A 21,862-nucleotide genomic window follows, 5' to 3' on the forward strand; every position below is an offset into this window, starting at 1 on the left:
CGGGTCTCTTGGGATTTCTCTTTACTGTATTGGCCTGCAAACCACTCAGCCGATGCAAACACTTCCGCGGACTACCCAGCACCCACCCCAAGTGACAAAACGCAAACAATTCTCACTAAATGCCACTCATACATGATTCATTTAACCAGAACATACAAAAAAATTGACACAGCTATACGTTTTTTTAAGGGGGACATTTAGATCTAAGGGTTAGGATGGTTTCAGCAGGATTATTTACCTAACTTAATTTTAAATTAAATATAGTGAGTAAAATATTAATTTACGTCCGTAATTATTTCCGAATCAACCTGCGTTTGCAGAACAGCCCCGCGGACGTGACCTAGAGGACCGTCGCGGATCACTGGTGGTCTGGGGATCACACTGAGAACCACTGCTCTCAAGGTATTCTGATCCACTGTTCAACACTGAAGAGGTGAAAAATATCCAGACTTGACTTGAAGCGTTCGTGCTGGCAGGAATCCATACTCTTTGGTTCTTTCGGTAAAGTCACGTGGGTATAAAATAAATCGCTTTCCCACCTGATGGACGCTTGTGTTGCGCCCGAAACGTCGTGATTTATTTTATACCTACGTGACTTTACCGAAAGAACCAAAGAGTATAATATCCAGACTGTACTCGACCAAACATGACCTGCGGATTGTTAACTCAGAGGTGTGGTAGGATTAAAACAAAAATGTGCCCATTATTTCAACTGCCACGCCAGGAGATCGAACTGGCGTCATCTAGATTGTAAGTCAAGTGTGCTCATCGTTACACCATAACAGCGTTCATTTGGAAAAGAATACTGATTAGTTATGAATTAATTAGAACAAATTGCGCACCAACCACTGCCCCACAGACCTTCAGGGCATGCTACCACCCCCATATGAAAGACGCCGTGCCACCCAATTATGTACACATTCCTGCAGAGGGAGCTGGTAGGAACGTTGGGTTGCGCGGTCAATGTCCAGGGTCAACGGCGGCGTGGTGTATTCCGCAAATATGCCCGACTGTGAGAGGCGGGCACAAGCCGGCGTGAGTAGGTTAAACGTTGAGTTTTATAAGGGCACCACGGGGTGACCAGCCCCTCCTCACCCTCCCCATCCAGCCCCTCCCCACCCTCCCATCTCCACCCAGCCCGACCCCTCCCATTTTTGGATGCACGACGGACGGACACAATAATCCCCTGTGGGCTGGTGGAACCAGGAGGTTCCTACCAGTATAAGCTCCCTTCTTCTTCACTCTGCTGGCCTGGTTTGGGAACTGTCTCCCTAAACAGATTGTCGGCGAATTCACCGATTCTGGTCTTTCAGCCTTCAAATGCCGAGCACACACATGGACATCTCCGAATTTCACCACACGCCTTGTATGACCGATTCTTTGAGCTGTAGTGAACCAATAATAATGTCCATTAGATGTAATCATGCCTGATATGGCTGTTGTTCACAATTGCATCCAATATATATAAAAAAAGGAAACAACCGATTATTTTACTTTGGTATTCTCAACGTGTGTAATGGAACACAATTACGGCAGTCACAGAATTGTAGATGCTTAACACGGCGTGAAATAAAAATGAAATCACAAAGCACAGCAGCAATTACAACGGACTGATGTAACACAAGAATAAGAAACTATGAAAGGGAAACATTAACAAGGCTAACATTGAAACCCTATATTTGTTTTAAAAAATACGTTTAACTTCCTGAGTAGTTGAAGACGCTTCTCTCTTCTCTATAAATCTGCACGCAACTTCATTTGGAAAAGTCTTGGCTGTGTATGTTTACGCAAAAGGAAATGCAAACACACATTTCTCATTTGTAAAAATAGTTTTTTCAAGCCTATATTCCCTCTTAAACACCAAATCAAAGTGTTCATTAATGCGAGTAGAAAAGCACTGTTTAGTATGCATGAATGTTCATGGACGAAATATGTCCAAACGTGAAAACATCTAAAGAAATTGCTGTACTATGCTTAGTTCGGGTCTCTAACAAGCCACTGGTGAGTTGCGTTTACTAGCAGCACCGTACGCAAACATTATGCTATCAGACAATGTTAGCTCATGTAACTTAAGGTCAATTAATAGACAGTTCTGCATATGTATATTCCTCGTAAAAATAAATGTGGAACATTCACTGTGCACTAAGTTCTAGGATAAACATTTGTTTTTAGATAATTGGTGGTATTGACAGTTTCAGTGCTATTCATCTACGCAATGAGTACTAAACACAAACTTCTACTCGGGGCCTGTGTGCACGCATAGTAACATTTACAACCAGTACCAAACGTCTCCAAAGTAATAACACACCACGTGGAAATGCTGGCTTTTCACAGAAACGTCACCAGTATCATCACAATTAAACAATTCTGTTCACAATGTCCTCCGAAATGAAAATTATTTCGTATTCTGATTGTTTAACTTTAAAACGTGTACAGATTAATGAAATGAGAGCTCGGCACAAATTGTTTCCATGGATTATTATTAAGAGTACTCGGCTACCATGTACTGTATTTAATCCAGGTATGCGCAGTTGGCAAATATTCTTGATATACTATATCGGGTAGGTTGAGGCAAAAGGTCTACAAGGGGTAATATGCCTTTCTTTTTAAATCCTTTATATTAAGTTCACTTGCTTGCTTGCTTGTGCGCTTACGACCGTGCAAATCTTTCGGTCGTTTTTTAACCCACTTCCCCTGATCCAATCGAGCTGACATTTTGCACACAGGCTCGTTGTGCGTGACAATTTATTTTAGTGAATTTTTTTCCCCAAAATTTTCAACATTTTAGGAATTTTTTTAAAATATTTAATTACCAATTGCTTAATGGTGGCAGGCAATCATCTGACCCATAGGTGGCAGCCATCTCAAGCCAGAGGACGAGAGGACTCTAGCCGCCACGCATATAAAGGATTTATAGTGAAAAACTTTGTTTTTACGGGTTAATTTTTTCCCTGGTGCAAACATAAATATCATTGGCCGTAATCAGTTTGAGGTGCAGATTGGCATCCTCTTCTCTCGGCACCTGCCGATCGTGTTTGCAGTTCAACACCCCACATGTTAGCACCAGGAAGAATAGGCCTTTCACCCTTACCCCGCCTGACTATACACTACACAATATTCACAAGACTTGTAACTTTGAGGGTTACAAGAAATTTACGTCAAATTCGAATGTTTATTTAAACAATGTGTGAATTAAATATTTGGCCAAATTGTGCAAACCTGCTCGTGTAATAAATCCTTTGACTTCCCTCCCCCGCCCCATCAAATGAAGGGCAGTGACTTCCAAAGATGTCACGATCGACTCTGCACTTTGAGACATTTGTAGTTGATACATTTGGACTGCATGCTGGCACAGTGATGTCAAAATGTACAGAGTACCAATGTGTGAGCCGAGCGAGTGAGTTAATCCAATATCAGCAGACAATTGAGTGACCTGGAGTCATTGTCCCAGCTCTTTATAAATGTGTAAAAGCCATTAATTCTATTAGGTTTTAATAACAATTAATACGAATTAAGTTCTCTAAGAAGTGATAACTAGGACTGACACTTTAAATGTGTAAATGTGAATAGATTGCTTAAAAGTCAAAATATAAGTGGCATTTGAAATGTGGGGAAATGCCGAAACATTCCTTTTAGAAATCATAAAACTACAAGAGCAAGAGGTGATTGATTTCGTAACACCTGTGCTGACAGTATAAGCATAATATTGAATGACGCCACGAAAACAGACATCTTTTGCTGCAATGTTAGATTGTACAATCAGTATAAATGTAAGAAAAATGTAAATTAAAAATACGGTAACAATTCTTTAATAAATATAAACTCTCTTGGCATAAACAGGTTTTTTAAAAACATTTAACTCTTTAAACAGTTTACTGTGTGAATGTGTACCCTTTAAGTAAGGTTACGTGAGGCACATTACCTCACTTGAACATTTTCTTAGCTTTTTCTCACTTTGACAATCAAAATTCTTCAAATAAATATCAATACAAAATACTTGACTGATGGTTTTACTATAATTGTCAGCCTACCAATGTGAAGGATTGTCAATTAATAGTTGTGTGGGTTACAGTGCGGCGGTAATAATAATCATAATTTAATTTGGAATTCGCGCAATTCTGAGGAGAGCAGGGCAATCGTGAAGACGCTAAGATTGAGACTAACACGGTCTGCCAGTAGGCAGTGGTGTTGCTATGTGTAATCCCACTAGAGTACTTCAAGCATCACCGTTGTGTGGTATGTCAAGCGGCTTAGTTGCCCCTGTACTGGGGCTGCTGTTTGGAGCAACGCGAGTGTTGGACACGCGCGGTGCCATGGGCAGCGGTGGTCGACTTTGCTGGGGCTATTCGGCCTTGTTGCAGTACATATCCTTCAGCCCCTTGAGCTCCTCAATGAGGGTCTTGTTCTGTTTCTCAAGGACGGTGACGCGATTTTCCAGGCACTTCACGTACTCCTTCTTCTTCCTCCGACACTCCCGAGCTGCCTCCCTGCGTTCAACAAACACAAAGGCAAAGGCCCCCCGTTTAGCCTTCACAGATTGTTGAGGCAAGGACAAGTAGGAACAACAAGTTCCACACTGCCCACCAGGGATTATTTGTCTGTCTGTCTGTCGTGCATAGCCACGCCATCGATTTGTATTTCATAGAGTGCTTCGGGCGGGCTCAGCACCACGTGACGCGCCGCCCCACGCAGCTTGCGCCGCGTGACACGGATCGCACGAATGCGCTGTCCAACCAAGTTCCTACCTGCCCACTCCGAAGGAATGTGTTGCTGTTAATTAGCACCTATGGAGGCTGGCACGGCACACCAGTGGATGGGTGGCCAGCACCGGGCCCGAACACCCTCGTGTAGCCTGCAGCAGACTGTTGGGGCAAGTACTGTTAAGGAGCACCTATAAGGGCTGGAATGGCACTCGAGGAGGTGGGTGGTCAACATCACACCCAGCCGACTTTGTCTCCATAGTGCCGATGTTTACACGCCACACCAGGGACTCGTTTGAGGCTGAGTCGACCTAAGGGGAGGCCTAGAACCGGCTCAGATAATCGTCCCTGGTGTCGACCCTGAGCAGGAATTGAACCCGGGTCACCGGGTTCGTAGTGCAGCACACTAAACGCTATGCCACAGCACCCCACAAACACGCACAAGCGATATCACACACACACGTGCAATGAAGTTCAAATGTGACTCTGCCAGCCACTCAGTATCGGTGCATCTTCTTGAATCTCAATCCAAACTGAAGTTTGGGAGAGTCAAGTACTGTGCTGTATGATCTCTGTCAGTTTGTGTTTATAAACTCTATGGTGCAACGAGGTGGATACGAGATGGCGGTGCAGCGAACACGTTTTCTCGTACCTGTATTCCCTCATGTGTGGAATTTGTCTGGCTACTCTAGTTTCCTCCCACATTCAAAACATTCCATGAAATAGTGTTTGGCCAAATTTCTCAATTCACAAGATCTTGATAAAAAAAATAGGCTCAGTGGTATACATGGACATAATTGAATACATGTATTTTTTGCTTAAATAATTACATAATTACATAAATAACCTTAATTGTGGGTATGAAAATATTAGCGTTTTGCAATAATAAACGTACAAGGCCTTAACGGTCCCGCAGACAAAAACATGCGATGTCATGGGCAAAGGGGAGGAAATAGACATCCCATGTATAAACTTTTAAAATAACTCCATTATCTGTACTCAGTGGGTCCCATTTCACATGGCATCGAGGACTTACAGAGGACGGGAACACTTTAACTAAATAATAGCCACAAGTGATTAAAGGCCAACATTGCAAGTGCTTTCTGTAAACTCTTCTCCTGTGATCTAGCACTGTGCAGGCGAGGATTGGTGGATCTCACAAATGTTGTAAAACTCCCATCAGCGTCGAAGTGTCATACCCGGGCTTGCCAGAAGGCGCTACAGCAAATGTGGACCCCCATCTGCTCTATTGGTATGGGATAGAGTGTTGCCCCTTCACACGAGCATATTTTCTCCGGGTACTCGGGTTTACCCCCACTGTAAGCAAACATTCGTTGGCTGATAACGGCTTAATATACAGAGGTTGACAGAGCTTGGAGAGGAATTTGGTGCCAGCTTACTGCCTGGGCTGCCTTTCCCACTTTGTCTGTGGTTCCTCACGCCACTGGGTTGTTCTCCCTCTTGAAGAGTGTTAAATTTTGACGTGAAATTAGTATAGCTTATGCCTATATTTGTAGTGCTATCATATAGATTACTGTGTTTCCTTTGTAGCGTATACAATTTTCCTTGTATCTAACACCAGGGGGCAGTCAGCCTCCAGTGTTCCCCAAGACCAGCTAGAAGAGATGTCTTTTCACCCAGGATACAAAGTACGGTTGTTAAAAGTTCCTCTTTCGCATTAACCGGTAACCACCAAATGAAAAAATAAACTGGTAATAAAAAAAACAGTGACCGGTTTGGGAATGTCTGAGCAATAAAAAAAAGCACATCTTCCCCTTTTAACTGAAAATCGAAGGATGTTGCCATGTATTTTTTCTACGCTGACATTCTAAAAGCCAGAGCTTCTCCAAGCTCAAGCGAGTGTTAGGTGGTGCTCATCTCTATATTGGTGGCCATTACCAACCACTGTCATGCAAAATTAAACACCCTAATGTGGTTTAGTACAGACTGCAGATGGTGTGCAACTACAGTAGAGTATTTTTGGTTCTTTCGGTAAAGTCACGTAGAAGGGAAATAATAATATAATAAAAATAAAACAATAAAATTATCACGACGTTTCGATTGCAACACAAGCAATCATCATCAGGTGTGAAACCACCTCTACATTTACAGTCGTGTAAAGTCACGTAGGTAAAAAGTAAAATTAAAATTAATAAAAAATAAAATAAAAATCACGACGTTTCGGAGGCAACACAAGCTTCCGTCTTCAGGTGGAACCGTCACAGCACAAATGATTTTAATTTTATTTTTTATTAATTTTAATTTTACTTTTTACCTACGTGACTTTACCGAAAAAACCTAAGAGTATGAATCCTTGCAGTCACGAAAGCTTCAAATCTAGAATTACAGTCGTGTATTTGTTGTCTGTAATAGTATTTTGATATTGGAGGAGTTTGTCTCCGAAGGATACTGCACCTGTGAGATGATGGAAGCGGTCAAACTTCATGTTTACATTACAATGAAAATCGACGACGTGGTTAAAACAGAGGGAGCCAGTTAAAGTATTTTGTCTTTGAAAACACGGTTAAATAGAAGTGTAAATGAACAGATTGTGCTCATTAGTGTCCGCCTCACTGAATTAATGCTAATGGCATTTGATAGTCTCCAGAGGCTGAGAATTCTAGTTGCAAAGAACAAAGGCGTCAAGACAATAAGACTATGGAGTGAAATGTAAAGTTTCCCTGCTTTCAAATACACAGCGCTGTGGCAATGTCTACATCTGGTGAGGCGCAGTTAAAGGGGCTATATTGCCTGGAGTAGCAAGCCGAGTTACACGCGAACAGAGGATGTGATGCTGCAAATAGAGCTGGGATCTGAGTAACACACTAAACGATGACTCTACCAATTATAGATGCAATTTCATTGAATATAAGGAAAATACTGCGGCCGGGAAAAAAGGCCTCATGTTTAAAGCACTGTGAGCTGCTGCATGTGAAATGCGTGAGAATGAGTCGTGCCACAACCTGAGAATGAGATGCAAATTGAATGTGCGAGACCCGAGACGTCTTCATTTCCTTTGTCATTAACACTGGCTGATAAAAAATATATGAAGCCGGTTGCATGTGTTTTGTAAGCTCTTCCAGGCCACTTGCTCCACTTGTGGCAGGCTGTCAACAACTCACGATTATTTCCGTTCTGCTAAATTCCTGGAGTGCATAACCTCTCCTTGATGTGCATTATCTCCGGGATAAATAAAGATTCTGATTCTATCAAAGTCTCTAAATCTCATGACCGTTTTTCGAGAGGATCTTGCATTCATATGTTTGGCCAACTCTTTATGGGATATCATGGGACCTCCTTTGCCAGTACCAAAATATGATAATAGGGTTTTCCCATTTTTTCTGGCAACAAAACAGGTGTTAAGATGTTAAAACACCAAATTGAAACCTTTACAAGGAATCATGTCTGCATTAACCACAATGTTTGTGGTTAGAATGCAAAAAAAACATACTCTGATAAGAAATGCATTGTCTTTGAAACTGATTGGTCCACATCAGACAGCTTTCTTTTGAGCCTCGTCTCGTTTTGTTGCCAGAAAAAAAATGGGAAAAACGTATTATCATATATTGGTACTGGCAAAGGAGGCCCCATGATGTAGTAGATGCTCACCCCGAGCTCTCATTACTCTGATAGTGCATTGTCTTTGGGCAGTACGCCTTTTGGCGTCATCTGGTCTAACACCGTTTGAGACGAGGCTTAAAAGAAAGCTGTCTCTGGTGTGGACCAATCAGTTTCAAGGACAATACATATATTATCAGTCACTACAGAGTGAAGACACAGTGTCACACTGCATCAACTACGTGCATCTCAACTGCGCGTGTGACATCAATGGCACGGTAACGGACTTATGAAGCGGAAAAAACATTCTGGCGCCTCCTAAGCATTGCCGAGTTGGCCTAACAGAGCCCCAACGCGGCCCGGCTGTGCAACCAAAACGAGGGATCAGGGCCACCTCGTAGACCTGCCGGCACCTGCCTCACGGCAATGCCTGCACGGCCCACCAGTCAGCGGTGCGTTACAAGCGTGCGACAAAGTCCACTACGTACCTGTTCTTGAGGAGCCGGATCTCTCGCTTGCGGGTCACCTCCTCCCCGATGTACATGCCGCCCTGTAGGCCCGAGGGGGAGGCCACGGTGGCCATGATCACCCCCTGCTGTCCACTCGAGCCGACCGTGCAGATCTGGTAGGTCTGCATGTCGCTGGGAGCCGCTGCAAAACAAAGATCCCCCGTATAGCCTTAACGGACTGTAGGAGCAAGTGCTGTTAGCGAGCACCTAAGGCCGGCACGGTACACGAGGGGGTGGGTGGCCAGCACCACACCCGGCCGCTTTTGTCTCCCGAGTGGCGACGTTTATGCACCAAACCAGGTACTCATTGAGGCCGAGTCGACCGAATAATCATCACTGGCATTGGCCCTGAGCGGGAATCGAACAAGGGTTTCCAGGTTCATAGCATAATGCGCTAACCGCGACGCCACCGCTCCTCACGTACACACACGGGAAACGTTTCTCTCAAATCACAAGCGCCCAAACGTGGCAATGTTGGGCTAACGTTGGCATGTGGTTGGAACCGCTGGGCCAACGTTGGGCCTGCGATCCATGTTTACTCGTAAAAACAGGGGATCCTAGTGACCATATTTTGGGTGTCATAAGCAGCCATGTAGTGTGGGGACACAAAGTCAGGGGAGGTCCAACTCAATGTAAAAACAAACTTTAAACAAACTCGAAACTGAATGAGTGTGTATGAGGACTGGAAGATACCTACGTGACTTTACCGAAAGAACCAAAGAGTATGGAAGATAACATTTTAGCAGCGGGGACTGAGCTATCAGCTGGGGGCTTATCCCCCACCATCCCAACCTACCCCCGATGTGTGAGCAGCAGGACATTAAGTGGAATTCGATGGAAACCCCTTGATAGCGTTACGATCAAAATGACGAGTGCAGTACATAGGTTGTTGTCTTTGAGAGCATTTCCAACCTTCATATGTGGACGAAAAACATAGGAAACCTCCTTCCATCATCTTGTCTCGCGGGTGACCGCGAGGGGGCACCGGCGGGGTGGTGTTTGGCTGTATCGGGCTACAGACGTCACGCAATTCTGACAATCGACGGCACGAACGTTATCTTAATTTCAGAGGTCGAATACATGCCCCCCACCACCCTTTCCTCCTTCCCCTCTTTGGTGTGTTATTGTCTGGCCGGAGGAAAATATGACCTCGCTTTGGGCCCTTGACCCCGGTGTGAGCGACGCCGACGTGGTTAATAACACTGGTCAACAAAAAATTGTTTTTCTGGCCTGGACTTTTGCAGCTGTTTTAGACTAATTTCAGGGTGCTGATTCCAAATCTGATCTCAGATTTGCTCTATCACATCTCATTTTATGCTATCGGCATACCCCATTTTCATTGATTTTACCCAAAATTAACTCTGTCACTTATGATTGCAAGTTGTTGCGAGTCAGTGACTGCTTTAGTGTTTAAATATGGTGCTGTATTTTTAGGATAGTGTGTTTATATCATTTTATGTAGATATCCACATTTATTTAATGTTTCTTCTGCAGTTTTTATTGAAATGCAATATTTGATATCTCAAAAACCTGATGTGATTGACAAAAACTGATGCTAGATTTGGAATCAGCACCCCAAAATTACCTTAAAACCGTTGAAATACCTTGTGCCAGCAAAAGTGTGTTGACCAGTGTAATGCCTGTATGTACTGTACTTGTATTTTTAGCTCTGATTCTACTTGGCGTGTCTCGTGCCTTTGTGTTTTGTCCTTGTGGGTGCCTGCATCTGTTCATATTATCAGCAAGTACAAAATCCCACGAATTCAATCACAGTACTGTGCAGGGTGGTTAAAATGGCTTGTGGCCCCCCATTTAATTCTCGAAAACTTTACATTTTATAAAAGGTTTATTTAAAACAAAATGAATCTGCAACTTAACCAACAAATTGGGGATCCATTATTCGGAGGCCACAAGACATCTGGACCACACATATCTATTGTAAATGCTATCGTTATTGTCCGTGATGAATAGCGACTATTGTAGAGGCCTTAATTCAGCAGTGGATGGATTATATAGTTTTGTATATGTGTCGTATTGACGGGGACTTAATTTCTCAAGTCGACATTCTTTCAAAACGCATTTGCCGAGCCTGCTTTTCGAACACGTGGGACGCCAGTGAACATGGACTTGCAGGGTGACCGGTTTCACATTGGGCCACTGCACAAGTTTCAAATTAATTCGTTAATTGTTTTACCATTACACAGCCGAATGCTAATGTTGTTGTTGTGCAGTATTCGTAAAATCGCACGTGCTTTAACCAACGTTTGAACTATGTGCACTCATGCATCAAACATTAAAGTTGCGGACCAATTTTAGTGAGCCACGTACAGTACTGTATACATTTAAGGCATTATTGATGTGAAACACACTGTACCGATAATACTGTACGCGCTCAACAAATGTGGAGTTAACGCAAATGAATGTGCGGCCAAATCTGCTGCGATACGTGCACTGTACAACACGTGTGCACAACACGTGGACGTTCGTACAGTGTACGCTTTATTTTAACACAACGGCACAGGTCAAACGTCGTCACATATTCAAGTCCTGCATTGAGCAAATGTTGCGAAAAGGCAACGGGAGGGAGGGAATGGCAAAGTCCTGACAGTGCGGCGAGTGAAGAAACGAGAAGTGCTTGTGACCTTGTGGTGTTGAAATAAAATCGAAGGGTCCAAAGTTAAGTTTCCCGTTACGCGTCCTCTACGCTACGTGAGGAAATTTAGTCATTTTAATTGTTGCCCATGTGCCGTGTGAGATGAAACCGGCGAATCCCAAAAGACACACACACACGAGGGGACAACTTGAAAGCACCACACAAGACAGATTTCAACCCGCTTTTGCTACAGACTGGCTCAGCCGAATTATTGAGATTCAAATCATTTCACCAGCAGTCACTATCCCTCTCCTCTCGCCTCCCAAACACGCAGCGTTTAAGTCGCGTGGGTGGGTAGTGGTGGATATTACATCAGAGAGCAGAAAGCCACGCAGTTGGGGGTGGAGATCCCCAAATACAACGCGGTCGAGTTCCGTGACGCATGGCCACGCCGAATTTTCCGTCACCCCACCTCCCTTCTCTCTCGCCGGTGTCTGTGGCTGCGAGGGATTTGCAACTCCCCCCACAAACACCACCAATACACGACATTCAGTGACATCACCGCGACGCCTGTGCCAGGCCAGGTGCACTTTGAGGCCACGTGAAGCGTCGAAGGCTTGCAGGGTTTCGGGGGAGCCAGACCCAGCGATGTGCCATGGGGTTGTCTGACTGGGATGGCCGCTATTATTATATAGGAGCGGTCACCCAGCCGCCCCCAAACCCAACCCCACAGAATCTCTTCCTCCCCGCCACGAACGCACGTGGCAGCCCGCGTCTGGCACTGACGTCACCCGCAAATGACGCACGCGGTGGGTGCGTGCTGACGTCACGAGGCACGCGGTGGTGCGTGCTGACGTCACGACGCACGCCGTGAGTGCGTGCTGACGTCACGACGCGCGCGGTGGCGCGTGCTGACGTCACGACGCACGCGTTGGCGCGTGCTGACGTCACCACGCACGCACAATCGATGATCTTATCTCATGTACATGACTGCATAACATTTTTCGATTTAAAGCTTTCGTGACTGCAGGGATTCATCTTCTTGGTTCTTTCGGTAAAGTCACGTAGAAGGGAAGTAATAAAATAATAAAAATAAAACATAATAAGTAATAAAATAATAAAAATAAAACATAATAATTTATTATGTTTTATTTTTATTATTTTATTACTTCCCTTCTACGTGACTTTACCGAAAGAACCAAGAAGATGACTGCATAACATTACGTTTTTAGGTGTTGTGTACACGTTTTTTGCGTTTTAAATGTGTTTACTACGTTGAAATTGGCATTTAATAAAACACGCACATACCCCGTAAAATAAATACCCTGTCGATAACAGTTGCTGTATTTACCGTGCCGCGCTTACCACTCCGATCTCGAGGTGACCGATGCCTGAGGTGAAGTCCACACGACGCTTCTCGTTTAAACATCCCGATGTGTTTGACGATACGAACGCGGAATAACAACACGCACTTTTGCGCCGGATCGCAGTGTACTTGTCCTGCTTTTTATCACCGCGGTTATTCGTCGTGACAAATGTATACACGCGCAGTGTTTTCATTGTTTTAAGTTGTTTGTATGTAGTGTATAATGTACCGTATTTCATATATTTTGACACTGAAATCAATCATAGTTACTGTTTTGATATTGTCACGGACGTGGTGCCGATTCGCCGGATTGGCCCGGATAATATTGGAAGCAGCCGGATAATCGATGATCAATTATATTTCATACGGGAGGAATCAGATGAGCTATAAAGTTAATTTTTTTCTCTCCCCACACATGTCCAGTAGGGGCTGGTCAGAAGGTTGCAACAGCAAACAATTAAAACACGCGACAGGATCGCGAAGTATCTAACCTATAATGGAATCACTTAAAACAAATAAAAACAATTAATCTTACCTGGCCACCACAAATGATTGCGCAACGAAGTGTGACGTCATCACGCACGTCTTGCGTGTGGGGTGATAAGCAGGTGCGCGTGCCGACGTCACCACGCACTCTTTACGTGTGCGGCGATAAGCGGGTGCGCGTGTTGACGTCACCACGCACCCACGCTTCACGCGCCGGGCTGATAAGCGAGTGTGCATGCTGACGTCACCACGCACCCACTCTTCAGGCGCCGGGGTAATTCGCGGGTGTGCGTGCTGACGTCACCACGCACCCACTCTTCACGCGCCGGGGTGATAAGCGGGTGTGCGTGCTGACGTCATCACGCTTCACGCTCTGGGCTGAAAATCGAGCGTGCGTGCTGACGTCACCACGCAGGTTCGTGGTTGTTGGTGGTGGGGAGAAAGTTGGCAGAGAATGGAGCACATGGTGGTGGTGCATCTTGCCAGTCATGTCACTCAGTCAACCTATGGCGCCTGGGTCTGTTCCGTGACCTCATCCTGGCCAGCGAGCCTTTGTTGAGCTATCATTTGTAGCCAGCTCGCTTCTGAAAAATAATCTAATAGCTCAGTGGGCTTTAGCTGGCAATATAAAGAAACTAGTTTTTTGTTTGTATACAAGTTATTCGTTTACCTTTCCTATACTTTGCACTCTAATCGTGTTTTTGTATTGTTTGTTGTAACGTGCTGACCCCGTGGCCCTGCGTGTCATCTGTGAAAAAGCGCTTCATAGCCCATCAGATTCCTCCAGTGTCAATACATAGTCTGATTCCGACACTTCACGTGGCCTTAGTGCACCTAGCCTGGCACAAGCGCCGTGGTGACATCGTCACCGCCGCGGTTGTTGTTGTGGCAGCAGATCGGTTATCTCGCTGCGCTATAAACGCGGCAAACCCCGAGTTCGATCCTGGGCATCCCTTAGGTCGACTCAGCCTCAAATGGATACCTGCTGCGATGTGCAAACATCAACATTGGTGGGGAGATGAATGTGGCGGCCGGCCGTGGTGTTGGCCACCCGCCCGTCAACCTCGTGTGCCCTGCCAGCCTTCATAGGTGCTCGCTAACGCCGCTTGACCCCAACAACCTGTGCAACGTCTCAATGGGTGGTGACCTTTGTCTCTGCGCTGACGTGATCGTGACGCCGTCACTTCCCAGAGCAATGGTTCCACTACGCTGCTGATCGGAGGAGCAATAGTGAGAGATTATTGCCCACCAATGCCTGAGGAGTGAGTGAGTGGTGTTGGAGTCATTAACCGACGTGGAAAACCCTTCCAGCAAGTGTATAGACAGTCAGGATCTGCACCATGTACTCTACACGCACATGGCACTTTATGCACAGGCAACGAGAGACCATTACGAATCCCAAGCCCTAATCACGGCACGCTTTTGTCAAACGAGTTGAAGAGGTTGCGTGTTGCCATATTAAACCCGGTACCTGGGTGAGAATTCGCAGCCACGGCTAAAGCGAGATCTGAAACCCGTTCTGCATCCCCATCTCTCCCATCCCCTCGTTTCTGGACATCTGTGAAAATACTGGACATCTGTTTAAAAAAATAGCTTTATAGCTCATCGGATTCCTCCAGTATAAATGCAGTTTCTGATCATGTTCCCACCCAAATATGGCCAAACAACTCGCATAAACTAAACGTTAACATTGCCTTAAGAAATCCGTACACTGGTGAAACTGGTTGTCACAAGCTTACGGCAATCGACTGCTTCGATAAAGGCCCCCAACCCACGCTGTATCGGTCATAGGGGTTGCTTGACCATACTTCACCACACTGCTCAGTGTTCCGGAATTGAAAGGCAAGGGGAGGCATAGACGTTGGCGCATAGTACAGTACAATTGAGGTGTGTAGTGCCCTCTGCTGATAGCGTAGCCCCGCAGTTGTGTCCAGCACAAGAACCTCAACATCGGCCAGCCAACTTTCGCCATTCTTTCCAGGCAAGGTGAACGACTTTCACATGAACTAGAACAGAGAGTGTGCTCTTAACGCTATATAGCTGCCAAACTTGCAGGTGTTTGAGCAAGCCTGACAGATAATCTCCAAAGCAGTGGAGTTTGCTTGTTTAGATTTGAAAGAAATGCTGCTTCTGGATAACATACAGCAGCGAGTAAATCTCAAATACCAATATGGCCATGGTGGTTATACAGCCGCACGATTTTCCACAACACCGGGTTATTGTTTTTGTTAAAAACTAAATTCGATCTCTACACAAAGCGCTCACGAAACTGATAACTTCCCCAAACACTGCAACTTCCTCTTATTTCTGAAAACACAGATCACTTAACACCAACCCCGGGCACTTGCATCAATGGCAATGGGGATACCAGCAAGGTTGATACATGTCACCAGATAAGCCTGGCTTCTAAAAATCGTGAAACATGTCTCGAGACAATGTTCCAAGTTTTGTATTCGCAGTGAAACTGATGCGGAAACCCTTAAATTACCAAAATGGAACGTATTAGTTGGTGATTGTGGTTTCAGGGCGTTGACAGTGGTGGACAAGCACAGTTAATATAAGTACTCTTAACAATTTCAACACACTCGTCAATAACACTGGACTTTAAAGGGGAAAAAAGTACATAACAGAAGACGTTTCAGGCAACGACCCTTCTTCAACAACATCGCTATATTCGCTCCTAAATCTCGAAGGTGGTTTATTTTTTTTCTTCTGCAGTCAGAACCGCGTAGAAAGATTAAAAAAACCATGTTGTAGCTATGGAGACCCATCAATTCGCTACATCGCTGGCGACACAATCGGTGAAGTTGGCATCACTGTTGGTACTGAGTGACACAGACGGGAGATAGGGGGAGGGGTTGTTCACCCCCCATTGCCCCCCCCCCCATTGCCCCCACCCCCCATTGCTGAGCCAAGTGAATGAGTCGCGCGTCATCGGCGGCGCAGACGTCAGCGGACGTCATTGGCGTCATCTCCCTTAATCCGAACAGGAAGTGTAGTTGGTGTGTGTGTGTAGTGCGTGTGTGTTGTGTGTGTATGTAGCGTGTGTGTATGTTGTGTGTGTATGTAGCGTGTGTGTGTTGTGTGTATGTAGCGTGTGTTGTGTGTGTCGTGTGTGTATATGGTGTGTGTGTTGTGTGTGTATGTAGTGTTTATGTAGTGTGTGTGTTGTGTGTGTATGTTGTGAGTGTGTAGTGTGTATGTAGTGTGTGTAGTGTGTTTGTTGTGGGTATGTAGCGTGTGTGTAGTGTGTATGTAGTATGTGGTGTGTACAGTGGGAGTGTGTGTATGTAGTGTGTGTGTGTTGTGTACAGTGGGAGTGTGTGTATGTAGTGTGTGTGTAGTGTGTATGTAGTGTGTGTGTTGTGTGTACGGAGTGTGTGGTGTGTGTGCGGAGTGTGTGTGTGGTGTGTATGTAGTGTGTGGTGTGTATGTAGTGTGTGTGTAGTGTGTACGGAGTGTGTGTAGTGTGTGTGTTGTTTGTACGGAGTGTGTGTGTGTATGTATTGGTTGTGCACGACACTTTCACAACGATGTGATAATTGTGGACTGTACAGCAGTTAATTCCTATAATCAACACCAACAACTCGCTTTGTGAAACTTCGTACGGCCATATAATTGTATTTCACACTCCAGAATTAACCCTTGCCCGTCCGTACGTGCAGCAACTTGCCACGTGATTGACACGTTGCGTGACAAAGGCGTTAACGCACTCAAAAGACGCACGACGAAACGGCGTTTTCAACAACTACCTGAAAGTTAGTGTTGGACAGCCAAATAGGCAGGAGGCGATAGGCGTGAGAGAGAGAGAGAAAGAGTGAAAGAGCGAGAGAGTGAGAGAGAGAGATCTCGCTACGGGTCTTACCTTTTTCGTTCTCAAACATGACACCCATCGGAGAAGCCTGTGTTGGTTGTTTGGCGTTACGGGTCCCCCTCTTGTGAGTTTATATGGGCACAGCAAACAACACCTCCCCCTCTCTCCCCCCACCCTGCGATCGCCTACATCACTGCGTTGACGTCATATCGAGCCGGGTATGATTCACGGCAGGAGCGACCGCTTCCAACCCACCCACCCACACTCGACCGACCCCGCATTCAGCCTCAACCAATGAGACCCACGTCGCCTCGCTCGTAGGTCACGAAAGATGTCAACAAATGCACGGCTCAACCCACGGAGAGACTTTGACTTTTAAACAACTTTTATTTCCGCCAGCAGCAAAAGCATTGGAGGCGATTTCGATATGAAATACACAGTCACCAGCAAACAAATGAAAACAAACGCTACAAATCTAAGATGCGCTAAAAGTACCGCGCACAACACGAAAGAAAAGCCACGTAGTGGTGGTGGTGGTCATCGCGCACGCCACGGTGACGAGCGAGCGCTTCAGAAGGTGAACACGAGGGTGCCGTCCACGCTGGTACAGAGGGAGGGCGAGAATTCAAAAGTGTAGTCGCTGTGTGAGCGAGCGGGGTGGGTGGACACACACCTGCCAGGGACACCCACGGCTAAGTTGCGGTCTGTTCTGTTGTTGTTTTCACAGAGTTCACGCCGCCCGTTGTGCAAAAGATGCAATCTGAGGTCGCTCTTGCGAATAAGATTAAGCCTGGTCCATTGAGTGAGTTCCCTCTACCTACGTGACTTTACAGAAAGAACCAAAGCGTATGGATTCCTGCAGTCACGAAAGCTTCAAACAAACAAACATCCTTGACTTGTCACTTCGAGTGAAAATATCAGAGGTCCTTTCTTTTGCCTCTCCTAAAGTTGTCGGGCTGGAGCGATGAAATGGACTCGCGAGCAGATGCTAGGCGGACTATATATTATAACGCAGGATCGTGAGAGATTGCGGTGGCGAGGGTAGGCCTTCATCCAGCAGTGGATTAACCGTGGCTGATGAGGGTGAAGTCAAGTTATCAACATTAGATGCACTAAGTAACGTAGCTTGAAAACTTTTCACCATCTTAAAATGTTTTTCAGTAAAAAGTGTTATTCGCGAATTTATTAATGTTGTCAGATCAGGCATTGACAAATTCATGAATTCTACATGCACATAAAGTATTTACAGTGCTGACATGAAGGGAATCGGTTATGATAAGTGTTCATAACATTTTATGATAATATGTAAGCACTAGTTCTATGTTCCTCAGAGGCAACTCAACATTGAGTGGACATTTGTGCAGACAGATAATCCTACAGAGAAACGTACAGAGAAACTTACAGAGAGACATACAGACAGAGAAACGTACAGACAGATAATCCTACAGACATAGAAACTTACAGACAGATACACATACAGACAGAGAGAACATGAAGACCTGTTGGGTGCTGACACCGAATGGACCGGGGAGCTCGCTTTCATAACGGAGTCAAGCGCTGTCACCCAGGCCACCCTCAGAACCAGTTGTGATGTCACGGGTCCGTGACATGCGATCACTGATATCCCTCTGTTCGTCTTCAGAAACGTATTTTGTAAAACAAAAACACCGCAATTTTTTCCTTCTTAGAATTCTATCCTAAATCAATAACTTAATGGAACTTCATCCGAAACGCGGATTTCCGACAGGACTGGCTTGCCTGACACTGGAAGCATCAATGGCCTACCTATAGGCACACGTGACTGCTTGGTCTCGTCGCCAGAATGGATGAAGACAACCGGCAAACCACGCATTTCGGCTCCGCATCCGGGCCAGGTGCCATCTCCATCCATCCCCGTCATCGCATCGTCCTTCGTTCGGAGGGCTCGGGCGATTCTGGGTAGGAAGGACCAAGCTCACGGAGCCGAGTGGCTCACGGAGTGTGATAGACACAGAGCCACACCTTGCTCCTGACACTGGTGACAGCCCAGGGCCATGACAGAGCTTGCCAAGCACGCCTTTCAGTGGTCATGTAACGTAGCCAGAGACAACCTCCCCCTGACCTGCCTCTCCAATTACAGCCTCTCTTACCTCCTCGTTGCGCCCCTCTCTCCCATCCTGGCACTAGCCAAGGACAAATCCGGGGTCTACATGCGGCCCTTGAATCCGTTTCTGTTGCGTTTTTCACGAAACTCTGGCTGCGTGTGTGTGTGTGTTGAACTTCTTTCGCACCGTAGATAGCCAACCGTGCTAATCGGAGTTGACACTCGCCCCGGGGGTCGGGAAACTGCGGCTCTTTAAGAACTGCTGCTATGTGACGTTGTTTATAAAGGGCCCACCATCTTGTATTCACCACGGAATTGTGGCTCTTGAAATATTGAGTTTTTTTTACCGAATTCGACAAAAAATGTCTCTTCTTGTTATTTTGGCTGCCGGCCACTGCACTCACCTATACCTTAAGTCCTGCGCGGATTCTTCTCACGATATTTTGGATGTGTTCTGACGCACAGACGAACATTGGTTCCAACTGTCAAAAGCAACGTGGGTAAACTTAACAGAATCTAAAGTTTCCAGGTATGGCTCGAGTTAAAAACAGAATCAAAATGTGAATATATTAACAACAACAAAAACACCTCCATGTTTATTAATACCACCTTATGCATTAAAATATTGACAGTGCCATTGCCAATTGTTTTAGGCAACGGAACTTATGCAAAGTAGGCAGAATCGGAATATTTATACTGGAGGGGCAGGTCACAACATTTCAACAAACAATACAAAAAACACTATCGGAGTGCAAAACATAGAAAATATAAGCAAATCAATTTAAAAATATACAAATCAAACTAAACAATGTTTCTTTAATCTTACCAGGTTAAGCCCACGGAGCTATTAGCTTCAATTTTCAGAAGTGACCTGGCTACCACAAATGATACCTCAACGAAGTGGCTTATCATGAGGCGCAAGGCAGAGGCCAAAGACACGTGCTGATGGAGTGGAGATGTCTCTTTCGCACTGTGCTGCCTGTAAAAAAAACGCAGCGAAGAGAGTCGGTCGATTGACATGTGGACCGTATTCCATTGTCGGTCGTGCAATAGCAAGCCCGCGCGGACTCAGACTCGGACGTTTATACAAATTCTATTGAACAATGTCTTAAATTTAGACGGGCAGAACTGCGTCATGGGAAATGGCTGTTTACATGAACCGGATCGGCGTAGTAACGCCCATTGTTGGCCTCACACGCGAGTGAGCGAAGGGGATTCGACACCGTGGCCTCTGGTGGAATAAATGAATGAGAATCGGAATCTGTATTTATCCTGGAGAAATCTGATGAGCCGTGAAGCTCTTTTTCCAGAGAGCGTACACTAGGGGCGGGTCACAAACAATAGAAACACATTATTGGAACGCAAAGTATAGCAAATATAAGCAAATCACTGCAAATAAATACGTAAATCAGGGAAGTATATACGTTCAAACTGCTTAAGTACAGCAAAATTCCAAAGCTTTGGAAAGGCAGCAGAACAGCAAAAAACAGTCCCAGACCACACCGAGACAAAGATGCCCCGTTTAGCCTTAACAGACTGTTGGGGCAAGTGCCGTTAGCGAGCACCTATGAAGGTTGGAACAGCACACGAGGGGGTGAGTGGCCAGCACCACGCCCGGCTGCCTTTGTCTCCCTAGTGGCCATGTTTACACACCACACCAGGACCTCATTTGAGGCTGAGTCGACCTAGAGATGGTCCAGGACCAATTCAAATAATTGTCACTGGTGTTGGCCGTGAAGGGGAAGCGAACTCAGGTGGCCAAGACAAAAAAAGGACAAAGATCCCCCGTATAGCCTTAACAGAATGTAGGAACAAGTGCTGTTAGCGAGCACCTATGAAGGTCCGCACGGCACACGAGGGGGTGAGTGGCCAGCACCACGCCCGGCCGCGTTTTTCTCCCCAGCGGCGATGTTTACACATTGCACCAGGTACCCATTTGAGGCTGAGTCGACCTAGGGGAGGCCCAGGACCGGTTCAGATAATCGCTGTCACTGGTGTTGGCCGTGAGTGGGAATCGACCCGGGTCGTCAGGTTCGTAGCGCAGAGCGCTAACCGCTGCACCACCGCTCCCCACCAAGACAACACAGTCCCTCACACAGAAAGAGGCTCACACCAGTCACGATATTTCCAAACTCAGAACTTTTCACCCGACAGAGTTAAAAGTAATCTTTATTTTTTTTAAAACACACACACAAAGACTGAACTTGCTTGTCTATACCACAGCCAAAGCTCTCAGCCTTGATTATTTTAATTGGCCTTACGTTTGAATGCAATAATGTTTCACAATAACTAAATGCTACAGTGAAATTGTGAATTCACCGGTGGCGCTCAGACGGTTTGTGTGTGCGCGGCGACCCGAGTTCGATTCCCGCTCACGGCCAACACCAATTACGATTATCTGAACCGGTCCTGGGCCTTCCCTAGGTCGACTCAGCCTCAAATGAGTACTTGGTGCGGTGTGTAAAATCATCGCCACTAGGGAGACAAAGGCGGCCGGAGCGTGGTGCTGGCCACCCACCCCCTCGTGTACAGTGCCAGTCTTCATAGGTGCTGATCGCTAACAGCACTTGGCCCAACAGTCTGTTAAAGGCTATACGGGGGGTCTTTGTCTTTGCGGTGGCGAATGCGCGGCTGAATTGCGTTCGCCCTGTGGCAGATGGCGCCGACACTGACAAACAACAAACAAGACGCGTGGCGGTTGTTGGATATTCGATTGCGAACCCGAGTGGAAATGTCACTGAAGACGTTCCGTG

At 45.8% G+C, this 21,862-nt stretch overlaps 1 protein-coding gene across 2 annotated transcripts; it reads right to left on the reverse strand.

Annotated features, from left to right (window-relative positions):
- Window positions 1-1,488: 1,488 nt before the first annotated feature.
- Window positions 1,489-17,197, reverse strand: LOC144729488 (cAMP-responsive element modulator-like). 2 transcript variants are annotated; one of them, XM_078609823.1, is made up of 4 exons: window positions 17,078-17,171; window positions 9,680-9,799; window positions 8,747-8,909; window positions 1,489-4,487 (listed from the first exon to the last, which is right to left on the reverse strand). In XM_078609823.1, exons 1-4 carry the CDS (start codon window positions 17,103-17,105, stop codon window positions 4,343-4,345), a joined length of 456 nt encoding a protein of 151 aa, XP_078465949.1. In that variant the 5' UTR covers window positions 17,106-17,171; the 3' UTR covers window positions 1,489-4,342. The 2 variants fall into 2 exon arrangements, with proteins under 2 accessions (XP_078465949.1, XP_078465957.1); XM_078609831.1 differs by lacking the exon at window positions 9,680-9,799 and having other exon boundaries at window positions 17,078-17,197.
- Between the last annotated feature and the right edge of the window lie 4,665 nt (window positions 17,198-21,862).

The sequence above is a fragment of the Lampetra planeri genome, chromosome 2 (assembly GCF_965212315.1).
Source record: "Lampetra planeri chromosome 2, kcLamPlan1.2.h2, whole genome shotgun sequence".
NCBI classification, from domain to species: Eukaryota; Metazoa; Chordata; class Hyperoartia; order Petromyzontiformes; family Petromyzontidae; genus Lampetra; species Lampetra planeri.